This window comes from Gopherus flavomarginatus, chromosome 11 (assembly GCF_025201925.1).
Source record: "Gopherus flavomarginatus isolate rGopFla2 chromosome 11, rGopFla2.mat.asm, whole genome shotgun sequence".
Lineage (NCBI taxonomy): Eukaryota > Metazoa > Chordata > Testudines > Testudinidae > Gopherus > Gopherus flavomarginatus.
In genome coordinates this window covers 46,864,066-46,876,122 of record NC_066627.1, presented here as the reverse complement: position 1 = coordinate 46,876,122, position 12,057 = coordinate 46,864,066, and the positions used below count along the sequence as shown (strand labels likewise).

The following is a 12,057-nucleotide window of genomic DNA, read 5'->3' as shown; positions in this document are numbered from 1 at the left end:
GGTACCTAAATGAAGTGGGCAGATTCTTCATCAGAGCGCAGTAGCGCCCATGGAGAACAATGACATATTATCTCATCTCCCTTCCCCCTCTAATATCAAGAGCGATGGATGAAAGCTCTTCTTGAAAATCTGGCCCCTAAAATCTGGATTTTCAGACTTCATTTTATACCCTCCCCCATTTGGACCTTACCAGTCACTCCAGATGTCATAGGGTGAGAAACTCTTCTTAACAAGTCTGAAAGACTAAGTTAACATGGGGCCTGCCCCAGTCATTGGTCTGTCCAGCATTTAGCACAATGGGTTGGCCACTTTGCACTAGGTGCCCAGGTGTTACAAGCAACAGCCATTTAAATTCACCTTTGATTGTCACTTCTGTAAAGAAGCTACATTCCGAGAGGGTCTTCCATTCTGAAGGGCCCAAAATGTGTTAGCTATAGTCAAAATATCACTAACATGCAGCTACTTCTGGGGCAGAGCTGGACAAGAACATAGGACAGGTACATTTTTCCACAGACATTAACTACACCCACTCTACCTACACACGGTATACTGCACCCTCAACTAAGTCAAACATATTTCTCTCTTGATCATTTGGAGGGAAATTGCAGGTTTTGGCAATAGGTTTTTCCACAAAAAGAAATGTGTTTCCTTTAAGATTTTGTTTCTTCACTGAAAAATTTTAGCAGAAAATGTAAAATGTTGATGAAAACAAATGGGGCACATTTTTGTTTTTTTGGCATTTCACCTAAAACTTTCTGTGGGGAAAAATGTTCCAGACTAACTCTCAATTTACAGACCCATTTTTGTAATTTTTCAGCCAAGAGGAAATCTGCATGGTCATTTTACAACCCTCCTTCCAAAACCAGAGGTTAAAATCCTGCATGCCTGAAAGAGAGAGTGGTATCCCTTGTTCCGAGGGTGGATGCTCACCTCTGGGTGGTGTGTGTGGAAGAAACAAATAGCAACCCGTGAATAAGTCTCTCATAATATCTAGTCAACCCAGAAATATGTCACAAGCAACCTCATACAGAGAGAGAGAAATTTGGGGTCTTTTGCTTCTGACAAGAACCAAAAAAGCTTAGCAAACAAGCTGGAGTGAGTCACCACAACTTCTACAAGCCTCAGAAAAGGCTGAGTGTGAAGTGAAGACTAGAGGAAGAGGGGTCGGGAGAGTGTCCAGGCCAAACGAGCCGTCACCTCCCCGCAAGACAAGAAAACACTGAATTCTTTGGAGGACACACTGGACACAGCTCTTGAAAATCATCTTTTTAGACTCCTTTCCCTTCTTGTGGCCGACAACCAGATTAGAGAGGCAGGATGCTCAGAGAAAGAATCAGGCAATCTATTGCCACATGTACTCTCTGCCCCACAGACCCTGCAGCTCCCCTCACCACAGCCCAAGGCTTTGCTTGTACATGCTGTCCCAGACTGCCGGAAGAAGGCACCCTAGGAGTCTGTGTTTATTTTGGTTTCAGCCAGCATCAGGCTCTGTGTGACATACACAAGCCAGCTTTGTGTGGCTCCTGCAGGGGAAACAGGCCTGAAGTATATTCTGCCAAACTGTGGGCTAAAAGCTGAACATTCAGGCTCATTCAGCACAAGTCGCCCTTGCTCCTCCCCCGACCATTTGCTCTCCATTGCAGATTTCGTCTTTGTTAAGTGTATTGCAGAGCATGCACATCACTCAACAAGTTCACTCGGCTGGTCAATCACAGAGGCATTTTCCATTCCCTCAAGTGCTCTGCGGTTATATGGCTTGGGTCTGTGCATTGGACACTAAGGACAGATGTTACATCCTGCAAAGTTAAGCAGCAATGCAGAAAGACTTCAATGAAGGCAAGAGATCTGGCAGCAAAACTGACATTCTGTGTGCTATTAAAGAGAGAGGGCTACTCATTTAAACAAGCGCAGAGAGAGTAGTTTCAGTCTCTCCGTAAAGATGGTTCTAGCATCAAGCATGAGGACCTCAGATGACCCAAAGCTTGGGTCTGATTCAGCTATTGGGTTTTGGCTTGGCCCATTATAAAAACCAGCAAATAGCTGCAAAATGTGGATGCATATTCCACATTCAGTCACAAGGGTGCGTATAACTAGGGTTTGGCTTTAAGACCAACGGATGTGGTAGATTCTCCACACTTGGATTCTACCAGTCACAACGGAGGGTCTGGACGACATGCTCCAGTTCAACCGCCAGTTATTGGGCTTGATGCATGAATCAATGGTCGAAATTCTGCATTATGCAAGAGGACTGCATGGGCCCTTCTGGCCTTTCATTGTTCCAGGGAGGGAGAGAGCAAGCTCACTTCTATTAGCTGCTAAAAAATAAACTGAGCTGTCTTGCCCATCTCCCCATCCCCTCTCCTCCCCTCACAAACCAAGCTGATTGCATTTCCTTCTCTAGTCTAAATGGAGCTGGGATTTTCATCTAGCACTGGCAGGATGGCGTTGGGGACAGGGCTAGTAGATAGCCCTGCAATGGGAGCACATGCAGATGCCGCTTTGCCAGAGGTGCTGAGGCTTTAGCTTTGGGAAGCAGGGTGCAGTTTGTTATTAACCCTCATGAGATTTTATCTCTGGGAAGAGGATTTTTAGTTTCTTGATAACATCCTGGGAGTTTTCGATTGCGTGTTAAAGAACAAGATGTTTTTAATCCAGAGGATTGTCTCCTACCAGATCACCAAAGCAGGAACATGAGCACATTGGGATCTGGTTCCAAACATCCCGAAGTTTCAGGGAAGTGGGGTTTCAGCTGATTGTGGGATTTTGGCCCAGGCTCATCTCTAGTAACCTGAAAGTTAAATGTGAGACAGCCACTCTTCGCACTACCAGCAAGTGCCCACAAACATCTTTCATGCCCATGCACCAAGGGTGAAATCCATCCCCATGTGAAGAGCCAGCCCAGGGCTTGCTTATGCACCATGAAAGTCTCACCACAAACCCTCAAACAGGTCTTATGAAGTTCATCTGTCTTGTACTAATTCTCTATGCAGGGTTGAGTTTCACCCTAAACGAATCTCTCTCCTGCACCTCAGTCAACACAAGCAACAAACAGCCTCACTCTAGCTGCAGCATAGGATGTAGTGTGGCTGAGTGAACAGTGCACTGGCCTGGGACTCAGGATACCCGCGTTCTAGTCTCAACTCTGATGCTGGGTGACCGTGGGCACATCTCGTTCCTCTGTGCCTCAGCTTCCCCATCTGTAAAATAAGGACAGTGATTCTGACCTCCTCTGTAAAGCGTGTCAGGACTGACTGATGTAAAGCACTACATAAAAGCTAGTTATTATTACAGTTACAACCTAGCGGTTGCCAGAAGAGTTCTGGAACTATTTCCTTCTCCAGGAAAGACAAGGATTTGTCTAAGAACCATCTGAAAACCAGTCTCCAGCCCCAGTGGCGGACAGCATGGCAGGGCCAGTCCAGTTCTCTCAAAAAGAAAAGGAAATAATCTGTTAACGTCAACCAGGTTAACTGCGCTAGAAGAGAGATAGCAACAGCCATGTTTAAACATGGCTCATAATAGCTACCAGTCATGAGGAGAGAATATACAAAAAAGATTCTGTAACTCCCAGAACTGGAGCCTAAGAAATTAGACCCTAATCCTGCAAGCACTTATACACATGTGAAACTGGGGCTTTAATTCAAATCTCTGCCCCCAAGAATTAAAGTATTATTATTATGCCCATTTTTCAGATAAAGAGGCAGAGACTTAACCAAGAAAGGCATAGAGTGAGTCCACATCAGAGCGAGGATCAAACCTCAGGAATTCCTCTCTCTTGCTCCAGTACTCAGTTCTCTAGACCATGCCTTCCCCAGGTATTTAACAACATGGCCCAGCCCAGTGTTTGTATCAAAATAAAGTAGAGCTGTTGCAAGTTAAAAAAAAAAAATTAAGAGCCAGAATAGTAGGAGCCATTGGTCAGGAGCCGCATGGAGCTGGGTGCCAAGTGAGTCTTTACTCTGAGTTGGGTCCAAAGACAGGTCTTGAAAAAGGCACTGTACGTTTTTCATTCCCAAGAGAGGCTTCCCTGCATGTTTGCGTTGGCCCTTGGGATGCCACAACCCGATCACGGTGTAGCGCTTGCTGGCATGCAAGCTGCACTACCACTGTCCCCACCCCAGATATGAGCTGGCAAGTTAAGGGACACTAAGCTGGTGCAGTAAAAATGAATTTTACTACTTTTTTAAATTTCTTCTATCATGCAGTTTCAGCCATTTGAGTATTTACACAATACTACAATATTGCAGGGATTCAATTCCGTAACAATCTAGACTACAGTATGTAGGCAGTTTCTGAACAGCAGAGTAGCATCCAGGACAGGGTGACTGAGCTAAAACCAGTTGCATTATTGTTTTACCTTCTCCCATGAGACACACCTCCGAGGGTTATTTCATTCTTGTACAGCCACAGTCTCTCTTCTGGAGTGGCTGCAGTGCAAGAGACTGGGAGCATCATGCAACCTAAGAAGTAGTGCTATTAAACAGGAGCCCAGTTCTGCACATCTCAAACTCTGGGAGGTCATCCCATTGGCTTCAGCGGAAGTACTTGCATGAGAAAGGGTTGCAGAAGTGGATCCTAAATAGGTAAGTTGGTCTGATAAGTGGGCACAGACAGGGAAATGACTAGTCCAGACACTGTGAATTTTCTCTCTTGGGCAAGTTAAAGGGTAACTAGAGTTTACAAACCATGATGGATGATGTAATGGTCCATTAGCTTCTGCATTAGGCGGATACCCGTCTCTCGGTCTGGTGCTTCCTTGTGGTCAATCAGCCAGTCTGTAAGCTCCTTTGCAACAAAGCAGTTGGGGTACGTTCGAAGGTGGTGGCGCCTGTCCTTAATGAGCTTTCCATCATGAAGTCGAAGCCTAGGATGAGAGAACACTATGAAGTGTATGTGTAATTTCAGAGACATTTTAAATTACATGCCAGTGATGGATGTGCCACCATAGGCTTGAAGATTATGATAGTTTAGGCAAGAGTCAGGATGCTTAACTGCACCTCTTTGAATTGCAAGGTTGTGTTAGTTCTCATAAGGTTTCTGTCTGGTGAGTTTGCTGGTACCTTCCCCTTCTGGTCCCGATCAGAACACAGAGAGAAAAGGAAAGTGAAAGTTGTGACCCGCAAAAATCCATTCACTCTGGATTTGGTTTCAACTAGTTCTTATTTTGCCTAAAATCAGCTGATCTTTCCCGAATACTTCACAGTAAACAAATATGCTCGTAGGTATGCAATGTAAGTATATCCCTATTACCAGATGCTATTCTTTTCTGTCTTAAAACACAGGGAAATGATTTCATTGATGACCGACCATAACTGCTCCAAAATTTAGAGGTTGGTTATTCCCCAACACCATCACACATTGTTAAATTTTACCATCATCCACACTAGTCTTAGTCCTGAACAGCATCCAGGGGGTTATTTTAACATTATTTAGAAAATACACGGCAGCTGAGTGAGGTTTGTGAAGAAAAGCAAGAAGAAAACTATCACTCGTCCTTGCCCCAGTCTGTAGTGAGCTCTGCTCAACATCACCAGGAAAGCAAGTCTTAGAGGTCAGCTATAGTATTCAGCACTAAGCATCAAACAGTAGCAGGTCACAATGGGTTGGGATGGGAATGTCAAAAAGCAACACTTGGTTTTGCTGTATGTATTTGACAAGTATTTGGCAAATCACTTCAGGCAGTTATGAATTCCTACAGAAAAAACTTAAACAGCACACATTTACCAGTGTGTCCAGTCTGGAATGAACGTATTATATGCATGGGAGACCAATATTAGAAAGTTAGATTCTGTATGAGATACTTCCATCAACAAAGAGTCTGTTTTAAAAAAATTAAAAGAAAATAATTAATATCTTTTAGAATAGACAGTGTCCAATCTAGTCTGGTTTAGATAGTTGGGGAGATGAGGGGATACAACTGGCACATATACAACTCCTGGGGCCCCATCCCTGCAAAATCTCAATGTCACAATGAGTTTGTTACTTCAGTGAAAATATGTGCGTGAGTAAGGGTTATTCATATGATTAAGGCTTTGAATCTTGTAATGACCTTCACAGCTGAACAGGGTCACCAATCAAACAGATCTTGTATTCAAGCCAAAACCAAGGGGCAAGGACAAAACCAAAAGGTATCAAACTTGGCAAGCGTTCTGCCTCAGTCATTACTGTTCCCAAAATGTTAACGCTGGAAAATGCACAGGGCATGAATCCTACCTGAACAGGAGCTGTCTGATAATATTTGTTTAACAGCAAGATGTTTATAGTTTCAAAACCTTCATTATAAGACACTCTTGCCCAGGGCCAATATATTCTGCAAGGACATAAATCATGGAGTATTTCTTTGTTTAATGCCTTCAGGTGAGTTTTTCCCCTGCCCACAACAGAACTTTACATAAATTCTATTAGGTGTCCCATAGATCATTTTCTATACAAGGCAATGCTTTGTCTAACAAATTGTAAGAAGCACACCAACAATTCCCATGTCACCACATACTATGCCCTGGAACCTCCCAGATCCATACAGTATTTATGTTAAAGGATTAAGGGAACAATAGAACCACAAAAGTCTGCAGATCGTGAATCATTGGACAAAGGAGGGTTTCATAATTGATGACTGCAGTTAAGACTGCCAATTAAGAACGGGAATGGAGGCCTGTCTGCCCTCTTGGCGTTTTGCATATTAAGGGACTTGTGTCTAGCCAGCAAAAATTGCACCTGTAAATGCTGCTGTGCATACACAATCATCTGACTTGCCAGAACCAGTGCAGCATATGCCGGCCCCCAAGTGGGATTTGTGAATGTAACAATGTGAACGTGCAGAAGTTGTGATGCTCTTTAAGTGGCTGCATTCAATAATTTGGCCCACAGTTATCAGAGGGAAGGTCTGGTAAAAACTCTAGTTCCGTGTCTGTGCCACGTCTGTCAGCTGCTCATGTAACTCAGCAACAGCAGATGTTAAGATCAACAAGGTCAGAAAATTGAAACTTAGTGAAACTCTGAGGCTCGAGAGCTTTCCAGGGTTGCTCCCCCATTAGCTACTCCTCCCTGCCTTTGGACTTTCCGGTAGGCCTCTCCAGTGTTCTCCACCTCATGAAAGGGCCCGATCCACAGTGAATGCAATGGATGCTGGTTTGAGGCCTTGTCTATACTACAGGGGAAATTCCATCTAAGCTACGTTAAGAGGTACATGAATAACGTAACTCAAATCGACGTAGCTTAGATCTACTTACCGCGGGGTCCACACTACGCTATGTCAATGGGAGATGCTCTCCCATTGACTACCCCTACTCTTCTCGATCCTGTGCAGTACAGGAGATGACAGGAGAGCGATCGCCAGTCAATTTGGTGGGTCTTCACTAGAACCGCTAAATCGACCGCTGATGCATCAATCACCACTCGTGGATCCCCCGGTAAGTGTAGACAAGCCCTGACTGTTAGATACTTTCCAGTTCCACAACCAATAACTTACCCGACTGCATCCTCCCCGCAAAACAAAGCCTCAGTCTGAATCCCAAAAGCTCTGACCCGATGCCACCAAATTCAACATGAAAACTGGAGTCTCTGTGTAAGGCAAACCTGGACTTCAGCAGCATCCGGGGCCCACCGCTGTCTAAGACCCACCGCTGGATCAGCAAAGGCACCAGAGAAAAGGAGACAGTGCAAGAAGGGAGCCTTGCCATGCTGAGAGGATGTGTGTTCCACTTGAGAACCAAGGAAAGTTTTGAGATGGTTCTTTTTCCAAACTAGTTTGCTCAGCCTTACGTTAGAAGCATCACCAGAGTTAGTACCACTATATGAGGGCATAAGCACAGTTTCAGCTCACAAACCCTGCATTTTTTTTTTTTTTTTAATTCTGTGAGCATGCACAGGGCCCCCTAGCGCACCACAGAGAGGCAAGGAAAGCAGTCCCGTAACCCAAGGGATTTCCCAATCAAGAAGTTCAGGTAGAGTTCAGGCCTGTATTGTATGGACTGAGATATCCTGCCTTCCGATGACCAGCCGACAAAGACCAAAACCGTATGTTCTTGTTCAGCTTTTTATTTCGTTTTCACTTGGAAGTTTTGTCCAAGCAAGAAGAGAGCAAACATTTTAAGTCCCAAATTTTCTCTCAAGTGAATAATCTGCCATGCAACACTGAGAATTGTCTTTTATTGTAGGGTTTTGGAGGGGTCAGGGGGAAGCATCCTGTCAAAATGCTATCAGCATTGGATGCCAATTTTAAAGTACCCCTGATCAGCCCACCCGCTCCATAAAGAGGTAGACAGACATCCCCCAAAATGTTATCTCCTTAGTACACAACAAGAGAACTACTACTTTATAGGAATGTTTCTTACAGATAAGAGTGAAACCAAGAATACTCTATTGTTAGCATGACTTTGAAGACGTCTGTATAACCCTTATATGTTGTCTTGGATATGAAAACCTGTAGAACCCAAAGCCACACAAGAATGACTCCAAACTGAAATTAGTTGGAAATTTTTTTTCTGGTTTTGCAGTATTCATTTTGCACTTTTTAGAATTCTGCAATAACAGTTATACATATATTGTTTAAAACAATCCCCCCGGTTTCTGGTAAATAAAACATTTGAATAATAGTTTATATAAGAGATATTAAATTTAGATAGAACAAATTGAAGAGTTAACAGTGTCACAATTTTTAAAGCGTTTTTGACTAAGTAATTTGGTTCAAAAATTTTGACCAGCTCTAACTACAAGCCCAGAAGTGAACACCCCCAAACTTTGGGGGAATTCAGCATTGAGTTTGAACACTGAGCCTCAGACCCATCTCTCATGTATAATTACTAAGGCTCTAATTATGCTGTACTGCAGGGATTGGCAACCTATGGCACGTGAGCCAACTTTTGATGGCATGCGGGGCAGGCTGAGCCACTCAGCCCGCCGTCGCTCTGGGGTTCCCGCTGCTGGCCCTTTGCCAGCCAGGGTCCTGCCAGCAGTCCCACTCAGCGCCGCCTGTTGCCCTGGGGGAAGGAACCCCAGGCTGGCAACAGGCTGTGACCCCAGCTGGCAGGAGCCGGTGGTGGAAACCCCAGAGCGGGATGGGCTGAGCTGCTCAGCCCGCTGCTGTTCTGGGATTCCTGCTGCTGGCCCCTTGCCAGCCAGGGTCCTGCCACCGGTCCCACTCAATGCCCACTGCCAGCCTGGGGGAAGGAACCCCAGGCTGGCAGCAGGCTGAGACCCCAGCTGGCAGAAGCCGGTGGTCAAAACCCCAGAGCGGGGCGGGCTGAGATGCTCAGCCCACCGCCAAAACCCCAGAGCTGAGTGGGCTGACCCACTCGGCCCACCGCCGCTCTAGGGTTCCCGCTGCTGGCCTCTTTCCAGGTGGGGTCCCCGCCGCAGTCCCACTCACCTTGCTTCTGGTTAGAGTTCCAGCACAGGCCCTCTGCCAGACAGGGTCCAGGCTTCCGGCCCTGCTCAGCCCTACCAGCCGCCAGCTCCACTCACCTCAGCTGCCAATCTGGGGTTCCAGCCAGTTAACAACTGATCACTCAGAAGCCTGTGTGCAGCTTAAAGTATCCAAGTATCTGCCACCAGACACTGGAAAACTCAGCAAGGAAAAGCAAGGGCAAGGATCATACTAAACTAATAAGATCTGCATTTTAATTTAATTTTAAATAAAGCTTCTGAAACATTTTGAAAACCTTGTTTACTTTACATATAACAATAGTTTGGTTATATATTACAGACTTATAGAGATATCTTCTAAAAAACGTTAAAATGTATTATCGGCACGCAAAGCCTTAAGTTAGAGTGTATACATGAAGACTCGGCACACCACTGCTGAAAGGTTGCCGACCCCAATCTATGCTGTATGTAGCTCTGAAACAGTGATTACCTATGTTTTTCAGTGTGCCGTACCTATTAATTTCTATCAAGTCCACCATACTGCTCTCAGAATTACTGCAGCATGTAACAGAAGACACACAACAGGCTCTCATGTACACATTACTTTTGTTCTTTTTGTTGTTTTCCTTAGTCTAAAAAGGAGATTATACACATTTTGCTCTTTTTGTATGGAAAGAGGTAACACTGAGTATATACCAACAGGCCCTTTGAAGAAATCATTTGACACATACATGAAGAGTAAATATATTATCTTGAGAAAAGCAAAAATAGCTGAAACTGAGACTGACTTATAGTTATCTTGCTTCCAGATAAAGATTGCTAAATAAGAGTGTGTAATATGACATTTAGACTTTTTCTTCTACATGCCAAAAACCATTCGTATTCCACCAAAAACACAAACAAAAGCCCCCAGAATAATACAAGGAGAAACTGGCTGCTAGAACACAAAAGTCAACAGTTATGAAACACTTTCCTTTTTGGCTGTTGCTGCCTGTGCATTTGTTTTGGATGGGTGGTTGGGCAATCGTGATGTTTCTTTGTCAAGGTCACTAGAAGGACACCATTATTCATGCTCTGTGACCTTGTTCAAAGCAAATCCACAGCACTTTAAAGAGGGAGAGCGGGGGTGGACGTCAAGTGTTCTGTAAGTTTATTCATGGGTATTCATGGGTATGTTTTGTTTAACATACAAGAGCTCACTAAACTATGGTAATTCTTTAAACACAGAACAGATATTCCACTGTCATAGGTTTGGGGCTCAGACAGTTTTCAATTATCCTCTCCTGATGAGAGAAGCTCCAATACGTGAATCCAGCTTTCCTCTGATGCTGGTTTTCTTTCTGTACTCTTAATTTTTCACCCCTTTTAATGAATTTAGTGCTCAAAGGTTTTGGATTGACAGAACAATACCTCAGTAATGCAATAGGGTTGGTAACTGGGACTCCATGCATGCACAAGAGTCCATGCCTACACATCTGATTGCAGGATCAGAGCCCTAGAGAGAAGTCCTCCATCCACAGATTCAGTACGGGCAATGGCCATTCCAGCCTCTCCACATTCTTCTTCTAGTGCCTCTCACAGCTAGAGTGGCTCAGAAAACACTAATATAATCTGTGAATATTTTCAAAAGAAATGAACATGCCTCAGTTCTTTTGCTCAAGATTTGCATAGAAACTTGCAAGTTAAAAAAATATATATTTGAAGGTTTTTAGTTTTTTCATAGAAAATCTGGAAAAAGTTTGAACAAGGACATTTTCCATAAAAGTTTTCAGTCTAAAGAAAGGCCATTCATTGATAGGAAAATAAAGTTGTTGAACCATCAATTGTAACTAGCTCTATTCAAAGAATGTCCAGAAGAAACATGTATAATGTTGTATTTCATCTTCATGTCCATATAGCTCAAAGTTTTCAAGACTGACTAGTCATTTGGAAAAACCTTAATATTTGGGTGCCCAACTTGAAAGGACCTAATTTTCAGAAAGTCGGGCCCCTACCAGTGTTTCCAGATGGGCTCCTCAAAAATTGAGGCATCTAAATATCACCAGTTGCTTTTGAAGATATTGGTCATCATCTGAACCTGCTGATAACTACTAAACAACTGTACCTTTATCACTGTGGTTTCTGGGGAGACTGTCCACTGGGAATTGGACTAATACTTCTCAACTCATTTAAAATAACCTACTGTACATCTCTAATGAAACTGAAATCCGTACTGATTCCCTAAATAACTCCAAAAATGTTACAACCATGATAGCTTCTCTCCTTCCAAATTTACTCTTTAACCCTATATTTTACATGCTACACCAAAAGGTTTTTGCAGTTCTTGCATTGAGTCACTTCCAGTCCCCGTGAGAGATTAATAATACCAGACTATTCTCAGTTGAGCACCTGCTTGTTTGCAGGAGGAATGGTATTCACCTGGTCTTGCAGCTGAATCGCAGGCTTTGTCTTCATTATTAAAGGAAAAAAGGGCATATTTTATATCCACATGTCCCTTCTGACCTCGAAATGTATGAACTTTATGTGGAGACAAGGTTCTGGTAAATCTTACCTTGATGTAGCTAGTCAAGGTTAACCCTGTACCACTCACCCAGTGTTTACCTTGACTAGCTACACAGAGATAAAGACTACTTGTCTTGTCTCCACTAGGGTTTTACACTGAAAAAACTAGCTTGTGTCAGTTCTCTCAGTAAA

General features: G+C 43.7%; 1 protein-coding gene across 1 annotated transcript in view; it reads right to left on the bottom strand.

Annotated features, from left to right (window-relative positions):
• LOC127031621 (DEP domain-containing mTOR-interacting protein-like) overlaps positions 1-12,057 on the bottom strand; it is a 37,737-nt gene that overhangs the window by 18,249 nt on the left and 7,431 nt on the right. Inside the window, exon 2 of the mRNA XM_050918696.1 lies at positions 4,686-4,864. Within this exon, the coding sequence (XP_050774653.1) occupies positions 4,686-4,864 (179 nt within the window). The remainder of the gene's footprint in view (positions 1-4,685; positions 4,865-12,057) is intronic.